The sequence below is a fragment of the Eupeodes corollae genome, chromosome X (assembly GCF_945859685.1).
Source record: "Eupeodes corollae chromosome X, idEupCoro1.1, whole genome shotgun sequence".
Taxonomy (NCBI): domain Eukaryota; kingdom Metazoa; phylum Arthropoda; class Insecta; order Diptera; family Syrphidae; genus Eupeodes; species Eupeodes corollae.
Window position 1 is genome coordinate 5,404,255 of NC_079150.1, and position 20,253 is coordinate 5,424,507.

The window sequence follows — 20,253 nt, forward strand, 5'->3', positions numbered from 1 at the left end:
ACCATACGTTATTCAAGATTTAGCGAATTTCAATAAGAAATATGAAGCCAAACGACAATAGGAAAATCATATAAGGTTAATTAAAAAAATTTAGAGGCGCAACAGTCCGTTGAGAACTATAGGGCCTAGTGACTTACAACTATCAAACATTCCTGTGTGCTAGTGGTGTCAGGAATGGAGGGAAAGTATAGTTTTAAGCCGAATCCGAAAGGCTTTTTTAAGAAAGCACTTTTCATGAAAAGAATTACTCTTGGAGGATTTGTCAATTCCTCACAGGAGACAGTACTCATACAAAAAAACTAGACAGGCATTGATTGAACCCAAGACCCCTGGAATGACAGTCCTACGCATGACAGCATTGCACCATGGACACGTCCCAAACTTTAAAAAATAAAAATGAGATGCCTTAACTTTTTTTTTTACTTTTCGAATCAGAAACAAATTAAACTATTTCTTTTTAAAACTTCCGAGAGCTGCATATAAAATTGTTCTACTGATAATGTTTCGGCACCCAATAGTTTTTGAAAAACGATTATACCTACATAAGTGGTCCACTTTCATCGTTAGATGAAGTGCAGTTGCAATTAGTTCATAAAAATTAATGTTATTCTAGTTTTCATCTGACCTTCCACCCTTCCCTAACTGGCAAACATTTTCAATGTGCTTCAGCTCTGAAAGTATTATAAAAACAGCACAAAATAACTCAAAAAAATACCTATTCAAAACTTCTTTACTTTTGAAAAGCTTGAAACATTTGCGTTACCTGAATACTCTCAAAAATGGTTAATTAAAATGTTATTGCATTACTTTACTGACTAATCAAAAATCTAAAATTTTAATGCAAATATATAAAAGTCAAGAACGTCGATTCAATAGAAAAAAGTCAGTTATTTTTGTAATTCACCCAAGAGCATATTTTAGTAATTTTGCTCATTCCCTTAACGTCAGAAACTTTTGTTTGTTCATTATTCTTTCTTTCGCTGTTAATATATTATTATGTTTAAAAAGACCTAACTTAAACCAAAAAAAAATATTTACACTACAAAAAAAAAATCGCTAATGTTTTGTGCATTTCAGATCTTTGTTTAAATAATTTTCTGATACATATATATATGTATGTGTATGTGTATAAATTTCTCTTCATATATTTTTATCTTTTTCCGAATTATGGATTAAGGTTGGTATCAAAGGCAACCACGTTTCTAGTAACAACTTTTAACTTTAACGATATAATATTTATTTTATTAACACAGATACAAATAAATATAATTTTATTGTTTTAGTACTTTATTTCATTTATTTTTATGTTAAATCAATTACTTTTTTAATATTGCAATTAATGTTGGTGTTGATTTAATGTTTATGTTTGCTTCTAGTCTAACTTACATAATCGGCATTGTCGAAATTTTTGTATATATTTTTTTTTTTATTTTTAGTCGTATGTGTTTTTATTTTCTAGTTACTCTATCGTTGGTTGATATATACCTCCTTTTTTTTATTTAATTTTGAATAATTATTTCTTTTTTTCTATAATAATTACACATACAACGAACCGTCTTTTTAACATATAAAGAAAACAAGCGCTTTAGGGCAATGAATGTTTTTTCTCCGATTTACATATTTGTCTACTATTCCTTTAAGGATATGGTGTTGCTGGTGGGAAGGTTCGGTTTTGTACAAAATTTCTCACAATCAACCAAAAATGTGATAAGGGTGTTATTCTAATAAATATTAAAATGATATTCTTTTTTCAAAACAATATTTAAATATTTGTACATCCTCATCAAAAATTGAATTAAAATTGAGGAAAGGATTTTTAAGATATTTTTTAGTTTATTTTTCGTTATCTATCTAGAATGTGCCATTTTTTATCTGTCCAATTAATATGGGGCATATAAAAATAAAGTTTATCTCCAGTAATGTTTTTCTGGGAATATTATGAAGGATGTTGGCACGTTTGCCTAGAACTTTTTCCTGGGGAATTTGTCTGACACTGCATCTGATTTTGATAAAGAAAAAATGGTTCAGAAGTAAACAGTAGACAAAACTGCAAATTAAATATCTTTAGCCTATTTTATACAGAAGTGTCAAGTGGAACTTATTTTCGATTATTATTTAGACCATGACGTGCTTAGGGAAATACATGGGGAGAGTATACAATAACATAGAAACCAAAAAATAATATCAGGTTTTTGTAAGGGGTTAATACAATGTGTTTTTTTTTATCAAAACATTAGGGTCTATATCTATCCGTTTATTTTGAAAGAGTAATTTCCAAACAAAAATACCTTCAAATGAAAGAGAATATTTAAAAACTACGGCAAATTACAATATAAACATTATAGCATTTTTAAAAGCCGAAAACTATGTTCTCTCATACGCTGCCTAAACAAAAGCAGAGAGACCATCCTACAAAAAATGCTTAAGCGGCCCATACAAACCACACTTGTATGCACACTAGTGTACTGACACCTTTTGTAGTATTCCGCCACACACGTCACACTACACGTTAGTTGTGAAAGAGATCTTAAAGTGGAAAGAGAAAATGACGTTGAAGCTTTTATCGAAACAACTTCCCACACACCGATTGATTTTACTCTGAAAATTGGTGTCTTCTCCAGCCCACATATCTGCACCCCAACTCAAGTGTTGTGTGTATGGGCCGCCTTATGTTTTACCCTTTTACAAAATCCTTTATTATTTTGCAATCCTCGTCGTAGTTATCGCAATCAGTTTAATATAAAATAAAATCAATTATTTCATCTCATTAAAATTTTTACAAATTCAAGGTAAAAAGTTAATGGGGTAATTCATGTAACGATGAAAAACATGGATAAGCCCGATAAATTAAACTATGCAGAATCGAAATTGTCAACATTTTACATCCTCAGAGCAGATAAATTTATCAGAAAAATATTTTCATGTGACATTTAAAATAAAAGTAGAAGCAAATTAAAATTTGTACGAAGGAAAAAAACTGAAGCCAAATAGAAAAGAAAAACAAAGCATTACTATTTTTATATTGTTACATATGTAAATGCCCCTTTATAAAAACTGAAATTCAATGGTTTTCTTTCATTTTAATTTGTATTACGTGTTTTTAACCAAAATTGATTGGTTTCTTATTGAATTGAACTGTCGATTTAATGATTATAAATCAATTAAAGAATTCCTTAAGGTGCGTATAGGTATAAAAACAATAGGTGTGAGATATGTAGGACAATACAAAAATTAGAGTTTTGCGAAAAAATGTAATTCTTCTAATTTAGCAAGCCCGTGTTTTATGTTTCACACCATGCTGGACTATAAAAATTAAAATAGGTACCTATACGCATTTCCTCATTTTATACACATTTCAAAATCAGTGCGTGAAAAAAAGTCTACTCTCAAAACCAAAAATATTTTCAGAACTGGAAACTAATTATACCTATAGAATTTAAATAAAGGTTAACTTATATTTCAATTCATATCGAAGTACTTTTCAATTATGACATTGACATTTAAAAAATAGAAAATGTTATTTGATTGATGTCGCTAAATTCGATATCGAATTTAAATTCACAATAGCATTTACAAATAATATAAGTTTGTTCTTGCTTTACTATCAAATAAGTAAGGAATATATTTTAGTGTTACTTCAAAAAAAAAATGGTATTATTATTCTGAGGAAATTTAAGGAATAAGTTAGCGATGATAACAAGATCTTTCGAACATGTATAATGTAACTAGCTTATGTTTTTTTTTTTTTACTTCCCATTGGGAGTTATTAATTCTTGTTAAATGTCAATTTCTACTATTTTAAAACTTTAATTCTTTTGTTTCTTATTAAATTTTGTAATGTTTATTTTTGTATATCTTATAGTTGTCACCCTTTTACAAATTTGTTTTTTATCCTTATTTTTTTAATGCCTATGAAAAACCAACAACAATCTTAACAAAAATACTGCAAGTCTACGGTATTTTTTACACATTTATATAGATATACGATCACATATGCATACACTTACATGTGTACAGATGCATAAATATATACAAACATACACACATAGATATATTCTGTATTTTTAAGTTTAACTTCTTCTTTAAATTTCTATGTTTAATGTTTATGTACTACATAAATATTTTTATCAACTTGTTTAGTATCACTATAAACAAAATGAGGATATATAAATTTTATATAACATATATTTAATAAATATAATATTTAATAAATATAATATTTAATAATGTATATAAATATTTCATATGTATCTGTTTTTGTTTTGTTTGTTTTTTGTTTTTAGTTTTTTTTGTGTTTTTTTTTGTGTTTGCCTTTTGTTTTATTTTTTGTTTTTTTTTTTTTTTAATTTTTCTCGAGAGTGCACGCAAATATATAATACCTATACAAATACATACACAGTTTTGAATTTGTTGTAGTGGTAATGAAAGAAATTAAAGTCGTCACTTTTTGATGTGTAGAGTTTGTTGCATTTGGATTTAGGTTTTAGTGCGTTTTAAGTTTTGTTTGTTGTTGTTTTTTATCGTTTTTCGGGAATGTAGGGGTTGTTTTTTATGGGTGTGTTGCTTCATTAAATGTGCGTGTAAAATGTTTTTTATCACTGCTGTCTTTATGTGTTTTATTCCGGCTTTAGTCGATGCCACTGAACAATTGTTTGTCTTGGTTTCGATATCATATCTTGCCAATGTTTTGTTTCTGATGCCCCAGATCCGTTTTTTCCTGTAAATGTATATTTCATTTAAAAAAAAACAACAAAAATCTAACAAAACATGATTTACAAATTAGATGTTCAATTGTTTTAATAACATACAGTAACCTATCCTAGAGAAGTTACATAATATTAATTGGGTAAATATACCTACCTAAAAGCAATATGGTCCAAATTCGTGTGTTCAAATATAATTCTAAATTGTTTTTTTTTTTTTTTAATTTGACAGTACAATTTTCGACACGAACCTAATACATCTCACCAGTTGTCAAATTATAAATTATAATAAATTAATCTGACAGTAAATACTAAATTACGGTATGCGAAGAAGCCCTTTCGAAATGTTTAAACCCAACTAAAATCTGTTGTTATTATCTTAATCACCTCTTACTTACAGTAAATAGTTAAATACATAGGTATAAAGATTACAGTCAAACCTGTTTATAACAAAAAATTGCTTCGTTATAAAGAAATTTTATAAAAAAAAATACGTTGCATGAACAATTTACTTCTTTAACCACTGTAGGTGTTCTTTTATGTTAAAAAAGTATAATTTAAAGAATTTATAACTACAGTACAGTTAAATTCTTTTATAGTGACATCGGTTTTAATAACATATCGGTTATAACGACGAAACTTAAAGGATAAGTTTGGTTTGTCACTAAATTGTTAATTAAGTCTTCAGTTTGTAACAACATCGGCTATAAGGACCATTTCGTTTAGAACTATTATTATTACGTTAAATGCGTTAGGCATATCTTCTTTATTTAAATAAAAAAAACACCAACATTAAATTCTCTTCCTCAAAAGCAAAAAAATAGTCAACTAGCACAGGAGAACTTAGTCTATATACTTTTATCTAAACTTCGTTTCTGTCAATACATAATGTACTTGCACAAATTTGATTAGATTTATTTACTTTTATTTAAATGAAATGAAACATGTAAATATAACATAACAGATATTTACAAACAAAATGTTTCGTAGCGACATCCGCTTATATATAACAACGGAAAATTTGTCTCCCGTGAGTGGTCGTTATAACCGAATTTTACTGTATGTATACCAATATTATATGAATTCTCAATTGAACATAAATAGTTTCAGTTTTTGTTTTATTATACAAATCTTAAAATTTAGAAAGGTAAACATATGCATCGTCTGATGTTTCATCTCTTGTTTTAATAAAACTTCCAAAATTATAAAATGCAGTTCTTATATCTGTGTCGTTGTTTCCTCAGATGTATTTATATTCAAAATTGTCTTCTCTGAAGAAAGTTCGTGGTAGCAACCTTTAAATTCTCAGCAACATTATCAAATAAATAAATTAGGTGGTGCAATAGAACTAGGGCCTAATAACTTACAGATCTAAACCATTTCTGTGTGCGAATACTGCTGTCAGGGATTAAACAGACCTACAGCTTCAAGCCGAATCCGAACGGATATTTTGAGAAAGCACTTTTCATGAGAAGAATTACTCTTGGAGGGTTTGTTAATTCCTTGCAAGAGTCAATACCCGAGAACAAATTTTAGATGGCACAGGCAAGGATTGAGCATTAGACCTTTGGCATGACAATCTAACGCACTTACCATCATGCCAAGGGTTAAAACAGTTTACAGTTCCAAATTTGAAAATTCAAATTTCGTTATAAGGAAAAAACTTTTCTTTCGGCCCAAAAAATTAGTTCCTCGTAAAGAGAATTTTGTTATAGAGAGTTTCGTTTTAAAGAACCTAATTTGTATCGGATATTTCCTGAGGCTAAGGAAAACAAAATGAAATTCGTGAGAAAGAATTACGTTAAAAGGAAGTTCGTTATAAAGAAGTTTGACTGTGTAGGAGGTACTGTAATGTTGGTTTCTAAAATATATCTAGATATAAAAATCCGATTTCCAATCCAAATGAATTTAGACTGTTAAATGGAAGTCGGAGTTTGAGTTTCAGAAGTTTCGGCACCTATGTACGTCCCCCCTGTAATAAGGCTTAAGAGTGATTCCGTTAAAGTATTTTTGGCTTAAAAAAGAACATTTTGGTAGATTCATTTCACTGTGTTAATAAAAAAATGAATGAAAAACCATAACCCAAAATTAAACAAACAAACATTCCAAGCTAAATATTCCGTCAGTTCAATATAAACATGTACTGTAATTAAAAGATGAAAAATTATAAAACGGACATTTCCAAGTATAATAACGAATATCTTGAATGTGTATGTAAATATTATTAATTGTTAATTAATGTAAATCTTCTCACAAAATCGTTGACTTTACATTTTCGATACATCCTTTATTTATAAAAATAACAGCCTTCCTGGAAGAACATTCAGAAAAATTACGTAATTTATAATTGAAGTACGTCTCAAATAAAATCATTTCAATTCAGAGCAATGTGTACCTCGTAGAGCTTTCTTTTGTATTATGATGAATTTATCTACTTATAACAAAGAAAACTTGAAAAAATCAGCTCGAATACATCTGGTAAGTTTAAAAAAAAATGTATTTTATTAATTCCTCGTTTGTTTGCATCTTGACATTCCTAACCATTTATGTCGTTTTCGACTTGAAATTCCTTTGTTGCTAATGGAGTTTTCCATGGGCAAATTAAATAAATTTATTTATGATCTAGATCTATCAAAACACAAATTTCTCCTGTTTTTGCACTCTATGGGGCGAAATAAATTGATTTATTTTGATTTAAGGTCAAATCCGTATATCTGGATTTTCGGCAGATTTACCCCTTTGCACTAATACTTAAAACGGAAAATTGACCGCACTAGTTAACACGTACACAAAAAGTTTATATTTGATATTATTATTAGTGTTTTAAACTTTAAATGTTCTAAATAAAATATTTTAATAAAAATCTTACAACTCAAACTAATTTTTATTTATTGTTTGCAGTTAAAATAAAAATTAAAAGCAATGTTTATAATTACTGTAATGATTTTACCATTTATGAGAGAGTTCAGTTTGGTGAATAAAAATATTCCTTATGTCGAAATATTTTCAGTTAAAATTTCTATACAAAAACTTTGTAAATGTAACCTCTCTTAGTGTTGTTTACAATATAAAAAAAATGGTTTTGTGAGGCTCTAAAATTTAACCGCTACATAAAGAAAAACAAAACGAGTCTCCACTCTTGTCTTAATATAACGTCTTTGAACTAAAACATTCTGGCGGAGAAAGAATGTGCAGATACAATTTAAGGTCTTCCCATCCTGTGAAGCCTGCTAATATTCTTAAAAAATAAAGTCAAAATTTGCATTAATTTTGTTTTTCTAAATAATTAAAAGATCTACAAGTAGGATTTTTTCTCGCAGAAGTTGTAGTATTATTAGATATTTAAAATAAGTCCCGCTTCTGTCGTGCCGCATCCGCTTCTGCTTTAGTTTCAATTCCATTATTTTCGATTCTAATTTGTATTTTGGTTGGTGCAATTTTAAGTGTTATCATCTTAATTTGGAAGAAACCTAAGCACTATAACAAAACGGGTCGCGACAAAAGGGGGTGTTTCAATGTGGACGCTCTGAATATTTGTTTGTAATTGTTAATTAAACTACCTATACATTCAAAAATAACGCATATTTAAATTTTTTATGGTTTTCATAGATATTATGACAATTTTAGACAATATGAGAATGTAAGAATACTTGGTAATTTGGTTGTTATTGTTTAGTTGTTGTTGTTGTACACTACTCACCGGCTAACAATATTCTTCCAATTAACTCATTTCGTCCAATATTATCAAAATCCATTACCATAACATCTAAGGAGCATTCGCGGATCTTCTCCCACGGCACATTGAAACTAAATGATTCATTAAAAACAGGATTAAGTGTGCAATTAAAAATCGGAGTCTTTCGCTTTTCGACGCGCTTATCACCAAATTGTAGCCAGACCTTAACGTATGGATCTGAAATATTGTATAAATTTGTGTTTTTTTTGTTGGTTTATTAAGCACTTTCTTCACTCTTTTAAATAAATGTACTTCCTACAGTGCGGTTCTCTTAATTATTAGATTGAAAAAATAGAAATTTAATTGTATATCACATAATAATTATAATTATTTTATATTTAATTAAAGTTGAGTAAAATATAGATGTGTGTAGGCATTTCAGGCTTTGTTTAATATGTGAGTTTGAGTAGTTTAACACGCAACTCGATCTAAACTTAAGCTTACATTCAAAATTTTCTCAAAAATTAAGGTAAGCTAAAATTTAGTCAAGCATTTTAGCCGACTTGTATCCAGCTCCAGCTAACAAATCAAATTTCCGTTTCGAACTGTATATCACTAAGGTATCTGATATTTACCATGTTAATTTGATGAACTTTTCCGTATTGAATGCTCTGTGCCAAACCAACGCGAAACATTAGGTTTGATATGGTTAATGTTCTCATATATTAATATTATAATAATTTTGACGGATGAAATCTTGACTGACTCTTTTAGTGCTTAGTTGAAAAACCGTGTGAAAATTCAAATGAACAGGTCAGTTACACCTCGACATTTGTATCACACGATGTTAACAAGAAAGAAAAATCGGCACCAAAAATAATCTGACAAAGTTTATGTAGATTAAAATGAGCGATTGAAGATGAAGTGATTGAGATTGAGATGAATGAGTGTTTGCATATTAAGAAGGGAGAAAATGGAATCGAGAGTTTAATACCGGGTTTTTGTCCTGCCAGGGCTACATCAATATAATATTGTAAGGAAAAATACAATAATTTAGTGCCAAAAAGTAAAAAAAACTTTACATGACAAAATAATCTTTTAAACATCTTAGAAATAATTTGAGATACGCACACCATCTGGAAGTCAGTGTGTGTAGTCACAATTGAAGAATGAAAATAGATTTCTTTTCGATTTATCGTTCGATGTATTTCCCATTAGGAAAAAGAATATTAATTTTGTGATTATAAAAGAATAAGGTGGAAAATAACGGGTTGTTCATTTTTCGGTTTTAAAAGTATAGGGCTGGAATTCGAAATATTTCAAACAAAGTTTTTAAATATTTTTTTTTTCTTTCAGTCAGATCGCTTAACTCTCGCACAACGCATACAAATTGTTAAACCTACTACAAAAATGTTGATTCTGACACAGCCACATATCGTGCTTAAAAAGGAGATTTTGGTTTACATAATTGTCCAACCACGCAAGCAATTGGCATAGTTGTGAAGAAATTTGAAGAGATTAGATTGTATACAGATATTGTAGTTCCCGTACCACTAAAAATATTGCTGCTGTAAGTGAAAGTGTTGCCGAAGACCCGATTCTCATGAATTAGGATTTTCTTACTGCACTTTATGGCGTATTTTGTATATGGACCTACACCTCTATCCATATATGTATAGTCCAGCTCACAACGTCTTAGATACGTCAAAGCACATTTCTAACTCGGTAGGTATGTTAATAAGCAAAATTGCCGTATTTGGGATTCTGAGAATCCTCAGTAATTGAAGGGAGGTCATTACATCCACAAAAAGTCACTGTGTGATTGGACCATACTTCTTCGAAAACGACTGTCACCTTTAATGCGGGGCGTTATGGTCGACTTGGATATTATGTGGTTTCAACAAGACGGTCCACATACCACAAAACTCGGGTGAATATGGCTTTTTTGTAAGAGGCATTGCCTGGCCGCAAAATTTTTCGCCGTGGCGATATCAACTGGCCACCAAGATCATGCGATTTGACACCGCTGGACTTTTTTTTTCAACATCAATTATAGTCTTAAGACATAATATGAATCTATCATATAAATTAGATTATTTCAATGTTTTCCAATTCACTTTTTACTTTTCTCTTATGGAAAATATTAAAATTGAACTTCACTGGCACTAGATAGCCAGTTGTCGTGACTTGATGTGTCAATAACATGCATTTATGATTCGGAGTTGGTATGCAATACAACAACAATTTGGAACTCTGGTTTAGGTATGAGCTAGCTTCAGAACCCCAAGAATTAGTTTTTATTATGGCGGATTGATGGCTATTTTCCCCACGATTGTTAAGTAAGGATGAACTGAAATCGAAAGGCAGTCGCAGAAAATATTTTTAGGAAAAAAAAATTAAAGCAAAAAGAGTAACATACAAAGTGTAGAACTTGAATTTACATCGTTGTTTTGACGACGCTAAGAAATAAATGGGAAAAAAAGATTGCTTAGGCTCCAGGTTATAGCTATTATTGAAATCAACTCGGACATTTTGTTTTAAGCCCCTGATCAGGAATACAAAATATGTACTGATTGATCTGAAATCACACAAGGAACTTTTTTGAGACAAAAAGATTAATTGCTAAAAATGTGTTTTTTCTATTTACCGGTTGGAAATTCATTTTCCTGAAGAGATGATACTCTTGTGTTTAAAAGTGTAATAAATCGTTCCACTGATTTGTGTTCCAGTTTCACAAAATTCTAATTTTTTCGGATTTCTGTCAGTAAAAATTTGTCGGTGGATTTTAGTCAGGAATTTTTTTAATAAGAAACCGTTATACATGTGTTGCAATGGCTATGCAAGGGATAGATGTAAACAGCTTAAATACTCACTTTTCTCTTTTTTCGATCCGTTGCCATAAAAACGGAAAACACTTTCTATGCGTCTATATTAACTCAAGTTAATATAATGAACTTCCTTTGCATAAATCTCGACTTTTGCTAAGAATAAAGCACATGGATTCCTTTTACGAGATTCCTGAAATGCAGTCCTTTTCAAAAATTAAATTGAACAAAAGTAGTGTTCCTTGGAACCAAAGCAATAAGAGAAGGGAAAAGAATTAAAGATCAGGCTGGACGGTAATCTTGCCATGTAGTGCAGACAACAAAAATCCATGGAAACTTTTTTAATCAATCTTTATTAGCGCTAAAGGTATATACTGCGATTAAGATGCATGCAAGTAAAATGGATTCTGCATGTGAAATTTAAGGAAGAAATAGGGAAGATGGTTGAACAAGCTAGATACCACAATTTATCTAGACGTTTGAGCCAACTGAAGTAATTAATGTAAGGTAAGGCAAATGCAACTTAAATAATAAATATAGCCTCTAAACGATGATGGTTGAACCGCACTGTAGGTATTAAAAAGATGCGGTTTCTGAGTGATGGTGCACCATATCTTTTTTCCGGATAGTTTTGTATGAAATCATCTTACCTGACTTTCCGTTTATGTCTTTAGCTTTTAAATTTCTAGCTTTTATCAATGTCAATGTTAGTACTGAATTTGATGGATGATAACAAAGAGATGATAACAGTTCGCCGCATTTATCTTTAGCTGGTGGCTTAAGGGCTTTCCAAAATGATTGCTTACCAGCAAAATCGACCTAGTTTTGTTGTATATTAAGTGTGTGTTTGTTTTTTTTTTATCAAAAAGAAGATAAAACGTTGTTATGATTATTAAAAAATTTATAAATGTATACAAATTTTGGGAAGAGAGTGTCCAAAATATAAAAGTTTATAATAATACCTGACACAGTGGCAGAAAAACCTCTCCAATCGAATCATCACGAGAGAATCGATCGTAATCAAATACGTGTAAATGCAAAACCTGAATTTTCAAAAAAATATAAAAAAAGGTAGACGAAACGAAACAAAAATACTATTACATGATGACGCTTTGACTTATTTTAATATTTATGAATTACGAATATTTCGACCATCGAGTAAAACTTTATCTGTCAAAGAATTGTATTCATTAAAATTCTAATTCTCGTGCACTCCTGAGCGCATATTCTTTCGTCTCTATGCTAAAGAGCACTCCAAAACATTGATAGTTCATAGCTGGCATTTTATCCAAACTATTCTGTCAAATTGGCTGTATTTTTTTTAGTCTGTTTAACCAATTAACGATCCACAAAAATAATCAAGTCTGCAAGAAAAATCGGAGGAAGTCGATTTTTTATCGCTGAAATGAACTCAGTCTTTCGAAAGCTAGGACTTGCTAAGTTACTTGAGCCTTCACCCTAATAAACAAGATAAGTATGAGCTTAATAGGCTCTGAAACAGTTAGGAACTGACCCTAATTATTGTAGGCTGCTGGCGCGTGGAGTCATCAGGCCATTTATCTCTAAGATCGACATAAACTGTCACAATCCAGTTCTATCTATATATTTTTTTCGATGGTATGAACAACATAACGACGTTCTATGCAGCTCAAGCCAAAGTGGAAATTATACGATCAATCAATTATGTGATATGTGAACTTGCAACTTGACCCCATTAGACTTTTTGTTGGTGTTTTTTTTTGTAGAAAAGAAGGCCAATATGGCTTTTGCCATCGATCAAATTAAGTCTAATTCATGAGAAATATGATGATCTTGATGAATTTAAGTTTCAAGATAATCAATAATTCTGTAGTTAAATTCGAAAAGTGTCATGTCGCAAAGAGTCATCGTGTTATAGCCGCAAACGAAAAAATAGAAACATATTTCAAACTTAACAAAAATACTTACTCTCGACTGAAGTTTTTGTATGGGGAATCCTTCGAAGTAAAAAGTCTCGTTCCATCGCGGATTCAATGTTCGCCTTTTAATTTTTGTTTCAAGACGATGTTTTTTGTCAGGCAGGAGGGTCACCCGGACATATGGATCCGAAGTGCCACTTAGATCTTTCGCTGGCAGTTCTTTACCCTGGAGAACTTTCAGTATGAGGGTGGTATTTTGGAAGTCATATTCCAATGAAAAATGTATTTGTCCAACATTTTCGCTGGGCTCTGTATTGTCCACGTACATATCAACCATAGATATGCTGCGATTCTAAATAAATATTTGTGGTATAAGATAAATGTAAGAATTTTGAAAATTGGGTGATTCGTATGGAGTCGCACAAGCGTTATATCTGACAGCGGCGGAGTGATCTGACGATTATTTTCGACATTTAAATAAACCAACTCATAGTTATAAAGTATAAATTGAGGTCCATATTTCACATAAGCCGCGCATGCAAAATATTGAACATTTATAGATATCTACAACGAGTATAAATGTCAATACCTACAAAGCTGTTACTTGACAAAATATAGACCTTTATCTTGAATATCTGATCACTTAGACCGGAAAAAGAATGTTTTGATAGATGGTACATGATGGTTGGCAATGAATCAAGGAATCAAGAACCGGTAAAACTCTTAAGCCATAACTGAATAAATAAATTAGGTTGCGCAATAGTCCGTAAAGAACCAGGCTTAGTAACAAACCATTCTCAAACATTACTGTTTGCAAGTAATTTCAGGGTTATAGTTTATGTGCTGAATTCGAACGGCTTATTTGAGAAAGCACTTTTCATGACAAGAATCACTCTTAGAAGATTTGTCAATTCCTCGCAGTACCCGTGAAAAAAAAATGTAGATGCCACAGGAAAAGATTTACCCCAAGATGTCTGGCATCACATTCCTACACACGTACTCGTAATATCACTACAAGCCATTACTAAATTTAAATTAAAATTCATTTCTCGAGCCCTTAATTAAATTTGTATTAATTTATTTTTTGGTTGAAAATTCTAATTCATATTTACCACAAAGCAGATATTTTGTTCTATTAATGAAATCCTCCACTTAATCTAAGGCTTATAGTTCACTACCAATAAAGTATCTTTATTAATATGCTGGTTATTATTGACACAGGCAGCTAGTCTGAAGTATCTATTATGAGGTTTTTCATGGGTAAATTTAGATTTAATTCAAAAATTGCTTTTTTCGTGGAGTATGGAACACTATTAGAATTGTTTTGTTTTTTGTCATCGTATTAGAGTAATTCCATATATGTGTTAACAAATTAGGTATAGATGTCAAATCTTCACATAGAAGTTTTTTATGATTGTGTTGGTATTAGTGCAGTGGGGTAAATCTGCCGAAACATCCACATCTGCAGATATGATATGAAATCAAAAATAAATCAATTTATTTTGCTCCATGGAATGCAAAAACAGAGGCAATTTGTTCTTTGCCAAATTTAGATAAAAAAGAATTGATTTATTTTGCCCATGTAAAACCCCATTCATGATAAAAAGCCATCATAACCTTCAATTGGTTCAAAAGCAAATTACATGGTTAGATTAGAATTGAACTTCAGTCCAAGGATCGTGGTGCATGACCTTAACAATTTATCAAAAAAAAAAAAATGGTGAAAACATATTCTTCGCTTTTTAATCTTATACATTCCCTACGAATCACCATAATTTAAATAATTATTAACTATAGTATTTAGTACATGCAAAAAAATGTATTTGTTATTACCGCAACGGAATCCTTTCCACTGGTCTCGCGTTCAGCACCTGAATTTGAACCACCTGGTGACTTTGTCTGTGGTATCTGAGTCGTCGTCCTAAACGGTTCAGTGAAACTTTATTAAAGATAAATAATATCTCATTATATCAATTTGTTTTTGAATGAAAGGTAATATATAATCTAAATATTTTTTTATCAAGATATCAATTCAATAACTATAAATAAACCGAAAATATTTTTTAGATATTGAATTATCAAACAATTATGATTAAAATCGGACGGGAAACATACAAAATAAGATTTTATCTGTTGATTGTTATAAATATTTGGGAAATTCTATAGCGTTTAACTGACCATTTCACCATCTTCGGTCCTTATTTCTTTCAAAGTGGGAATAAAGTACACCGAATAAAAACAAACATTCTGTGGCCAGGACTCAAAACTTATTTATATATATGAATTCGTAATGAAGACAGTATAGGGGAAAAGTCTAAGTTTTTGTGCACAGGGCATCATACATACAAATATGAGATAGAAACTAATAACACTAGTTTAAACATAACTTCCAAATGTTCTCAAAATAGGGTTTGTAGATTTTGATAATTTGAGCTAGAGTTTGAATAAATTTAAATTATTATATTATAGAAAATTGTTTTCGTTTAAGGTAAAAGATTTTAGTATATTTCAGTAGCACTCTTTTTTAAATACAACTATCATATTATTGGTTATTAGGGCTAGACTTCTAAAGCATATACGAATTATTAAATAGTTTCTTGTTTTCTTGTAAAAAAAAATGTCCGGGTTTTAAATAAACTATAAATTAAGCTAAAATTTAATTAAAAAAATGAATTTCACCACCGATTTTGTTTAAGCCATCTGACAAGATTTTATTATGACCTTGTCTTATGTTTAGGATTTGTTTAGCCACAAACTTAAGATTAATCTGATGTTTTGCATTCCGTTCCAGTTACATTCAATGGTGAATACAGGGAGGCTTGTTCGTAGGGATCATGACCCACCGCCTGGGAGATTATTTTTTTCTAATTTTCGTAGGAATTCCCTTCTATTCAAAATCTATCCTATTGTGTTAATGGATAAGACCCCTTTATATTGTTAACTATTAACTTTTTATATATAAACATAAAATTCGTATTTTACCACTTTAAACTTTGTTGCTAAAAATACCACCTTTAACTGAGGGCTGTACCAAAAACAAATCCAGCGCATTTCCAATCACGCATCACAAATTCATCAACTTTTGACTTACGATCCCAAGAGAGGGTCATATGAACCATTGTACAGTTAAGTTGTATGAATAGAGATTTGTTAGTAATTTAATCATGCCTACCAAAAAGCGGTATGCTGTCAATTGTTTTCATACAGTTTAGAATTTGGAAAAACTTTAGTAAAGCTTTATATTGTTTTCATAGTATCTTTTCTGAGAGATAGAGCAATTATTCAGGTTCTTAAAAAGTAACCTTAAATAATAAATCACCAATTTGTTTTTAAGTTGCCTTTTTATTCCAGAAACTCATCTTTAATTCTATTTTTTATTAATTTAAATTTATTTTTTATTTAATACAAAAACTGTTAAGATTTTAAAAAATTAAAGAAATCTACTTTTTGAAGTGAATTTGCTTGGGATGCCTTACTCGAATTGAAAAACACATCCATTAATTTAAAATAAAAGCTTTGAATCTCCCGATAATTGAAGTGAAAAGAGAACTTGCAATGTGTAATTTGTAAGTGTCACACTTAAGTTTCTTCCCAACTTATTTCTTTACCTTAACTTATTTTTATTTAATTTTTGGAGAATTCATGTAATTCAAGTTTTGTTGAATGAAGTTAACTTTGATCGCAATATTTGGAAAGACTCACGCAAAACTGTAATTTTTTAGAATTTGTCTTCTAGCTTCTATATAACGATAATAATAACTAACTCCCGAAAATTGTTTCTGAAAAAATACGTAAAAAAAGCCAGAAATGTCTTTATAGCTGATTCTATTTTATTTTTCCATAAAAAAGATCACATTTTTCTGACGAACTTTTCCATTTTCTGTGTCTGCATTTAAAGGAATACCAACAAAGAACAGAATATATTGTTTTTGGAAAATTCCTGCGTGAAATGCATTAAAACCCCTCTAAACTATTGTATTTTAACTTTATATATGAAATATTTAGATATCTGGTGGAATCTTGGAACGCTTTAATATGTAGAAAATCGTCTCCAAATTGAATATTCAGACCATATCTTGTGGTCAACAGTGTTGTTAAATAATTTAATAAGAACAGGTGTCACGTTAGCCCTTGAAATATGTAAATGTTAGTTTAAGATACACATTATGTTATTTAAATTTTGTCGGCACCAACATTTTTCAGCGTCACCCCCTGATTAAAGCTTACTCTAGCATTATATTCATGGCACGCAAGGACACATAAGTCATCTCTTCTTATCTTCAGTAGTACTTACTTATAATACTATAAATGCGAAGGAAGATTCACTATCACTAAAGACTCATGCTGATAACAAAGGATAATAAAAAAATACTAGGATCAAACGGTACGATACGATTCGAATATGATGTTTTTTTACTTAACTCCTTTCTAACAAAGAGCAGATTATTTATGTATTATATATAAAATCAACAATAGTAAAATTATGATTTAGTGTGTATACCTGTTTGTTGTGTCGACATCGGTTTCATTTGCCGCCGAATAATATTCAAACAGCGCGACAATCATTTCGAATGATCTTGCCATAGCAGCCCACATTTCGCGTTCTCTCCTTTAACTTATTTTTAAGTGTATATTTTTAAATCAATATTCATTCGTACGAAAATATTTGATGTTGTCTTTTTTGTACTAAGTGTTACATTGAGTCGTGTAGTAAGGACTAATATCAGTTCTTAACATAAATTCTGTATTCTTTAAATGCATACAAAATGTTTATATATTCAGCGTTTGGCAGGGATTTTAAGTATTTTTGCGAACTTTATATGTTTCAATTCCATTAATTCTAAAAAAAAGAAGATCAAATCTGTTTTGTAATTTTGGATATGAATTTTGAAATTGGATTGTTGACCCAAGGTACTGTCAAATAAAAGTCCATCGAAATTTAAATGGTTTTTAATTATTTTCTAGTAACAAAAAGTTCTGATGATAACAGCACGAAAACCTTATCAATCAAAAAACAGCTTAGGAAGTACCTCTTATCTTAGTTTGGGTGTCTTATTTTATACCGAAACAAAAACAGAAAAAAAAAGAAGTGAATGTAAAAAAAAAATACAAAAGGCCTGAAACTACCTTAAAACGAATTGTAAAAATGATATAAGAATAGTAAAAATGATAAGAGCTTTTAATCACATTGGTACCTTCTTGTAATGATGTTTTCATGGTACTTAACATGAAAAATTGACTCTGAAATAAAAACCAAAAGCACTAAGTAACATCGAAATTGTGTTCGCAATATTTCATAAGCCCACATTCCAATATGATCTGCTAACTATGACGATGGGGAAACTGATCACAATTCTCGATTCTTACATAAATTTAAACATAATAAAATGCCCGACTGGTTCGCACAATCTTGCTCATGTATCCAAAGAGTCTGTTTAAAAATATTGTCTGTATTTCAAAATTAAAAAAAACCTTAATTTTAAAATCGTTAGAGCATTTTTTAAATTAATCTAATGAATTAAATTCTCCCGTAACAGTGTTAGTTGCCATACTCCTCCGAAACGGCTTAACCAATTTCCATGAAATTTTGCATATGCACATTCGGTAGGTCTGAGAATAGTTTTTTATCTATTTCTTATATTTCTAAGTGCTATGGTTGAATTGCATCAACATCATACACAGTGCAACGATCTTACCATACTATTCAGTGACTGTACATAAAGTCACTCAATACTATGAAGCATTGATTGCTATTGAGGATCTATGCGTTATCATTGCCAACTCACCACTCAGTCATTTCGGTGTGCATTCACGAAATCAAAATGCATCTGATTTATTAGACACTGAATTGAATCGCGATGAGATTAACGCGTACTCAAATCATCACCACTGTGGCGTAATGTTGAAAAGGTACTACTGAAAATAAATATGCGTGCTCAAATGCTTCAAGATTCATCCGCTGAAACAGTCTCAAAACAACTGTTAGCTATAGGCGTCGGAAAAGCTAATACAGATGAAACTGGATGCATAAAATTACCAGTCGATTTCTTCACGATTATTGATTAACAAGATGCTCTCATTGACCAGGTATTTCCCAATGTACACAAACAATACACAAATCAGGAGTGGCTGGCAGAAAGAGCAATTTCAGCAACACAAAATTTGGATCTCAAGATACAACATTTGTTACCAGGGGACTTGGTGTCATACAAATCTATTGATACAGTTTGTGATACTACCAAAGCTGTAAACTATTCTTATCCAACTGAGTTTTTGAACTCATTGGACTTACCAGGTATGCCACCGCATAATTTACAACTGAAGGTTGGATCTCCGGTAATTTTGCTTCGTAACCCCACCACGGTTGTGCAACGGCAAGCGATTAGTAATTACAAAATGAATGAAAAATGTTATCGGAGCCATAATTCTAAATCACAAATTCCGAGGGGAAAAAATATTATTACCGCGAATCCCTATAACCCACAGATGTGCCAATTTAATTCAAACGCCTTCAATTTTCAATAAGATTGGCATTTGCAATGACTATCAATAAGTCTCAAGGCCAAACGATGCCTGTCTGCGGCTTAGATTTGAGCACTTTATGTTTTTGACACGGACAATTAAACGTGGCGTGCTATCAATTGGGCAAACCATCCAGTAAGTTTGTATTGGCGAGAGATGGGATCACAAAAAATATTGTTCACTCTGTAGCAAAGGGATTGATATTATATAATATAAAGCGATATGTATATAATTTTAATAAATTTAAAAAATTTGTTTGGTGATTTGTTATTTTAATATTTTGTCACCATTCACAGTGCTCTGTACCTCTCTCTCTTATATATCACATCCTTACACACTTAAAATAAGTTATTTATTTCTAGCAAAATATTCTTAAGACATTTTTATATGACAAAGCAACGTTTGTCGGGTCAGCTAGTATTTTATATATAAAATTGTTTAGTTTTAGTTTAGAAATGTTTTTCGTATGGAGTTATTTAATGCTTATTATTTATTAATATACGTTTTACATTTTAATTCCGTAAAAATATAACGACCCATTTTCGAGAAATCCTAGAAAAAAGGTGCGTACACAAATTAAATTCGATGTTATCAAGTCCCTATTGGAAAATCCAATAAAAGCTTTTGGA

At 30.4% G+C, this 20,253-nt stretch overlaps 1 protein-coding gene across 7 annotated transcripts in view; it reads right to left on the reverse strand.

Moving 5' to 3' along the window:
- Positions 1 to 554: 554 nt before the first annotated feature.
- LOC129953205 (synaptotagmin-7) overlaps positions 555 to 20,253 on the reverse strand; it is a 45,305-nt gene continuing 25,606 nt past the window's right edge. For 6 of the 7 annotated variants that reach the window (XM_056066140.1, XM_056066141.1, XM_056066144.1 and 3 more), the window contains exons 5-10: positions 14,936 to 15,041; positions 13,152 to 13,454; positions 12,167 to 12,247; positions 11,855 to 12,023; positions 8,404 to 8,616; positions 555 to 4,717 (exon numbers count right to left, since the gene is read on the reverse strand). In XM_056066140.1, the coding sequence (XP_055922115.1) occupies positions 4,617 to 4,717; positions 8,404 to 8,616; positions 11,855 to 12,023; positions 12,167 to 12,247; positions 13,152 to 13,454; positions 14,936 to 15,041 (973 nt within the window). In that variant the 3' untranslated portion in view covers positions 555 to 4,616. The remainder of the gene's footprint in view (positions 4,718 to 8,403; positions 8,617 to 11,854; positions 12,024 to 12,166; positions 12,248 to 13,151; positions 13,455 to 14,935; positions 15,042 to 20,253) is intronic. The other variant, XM_056066145.1, reaches the window with a different exon arrangement.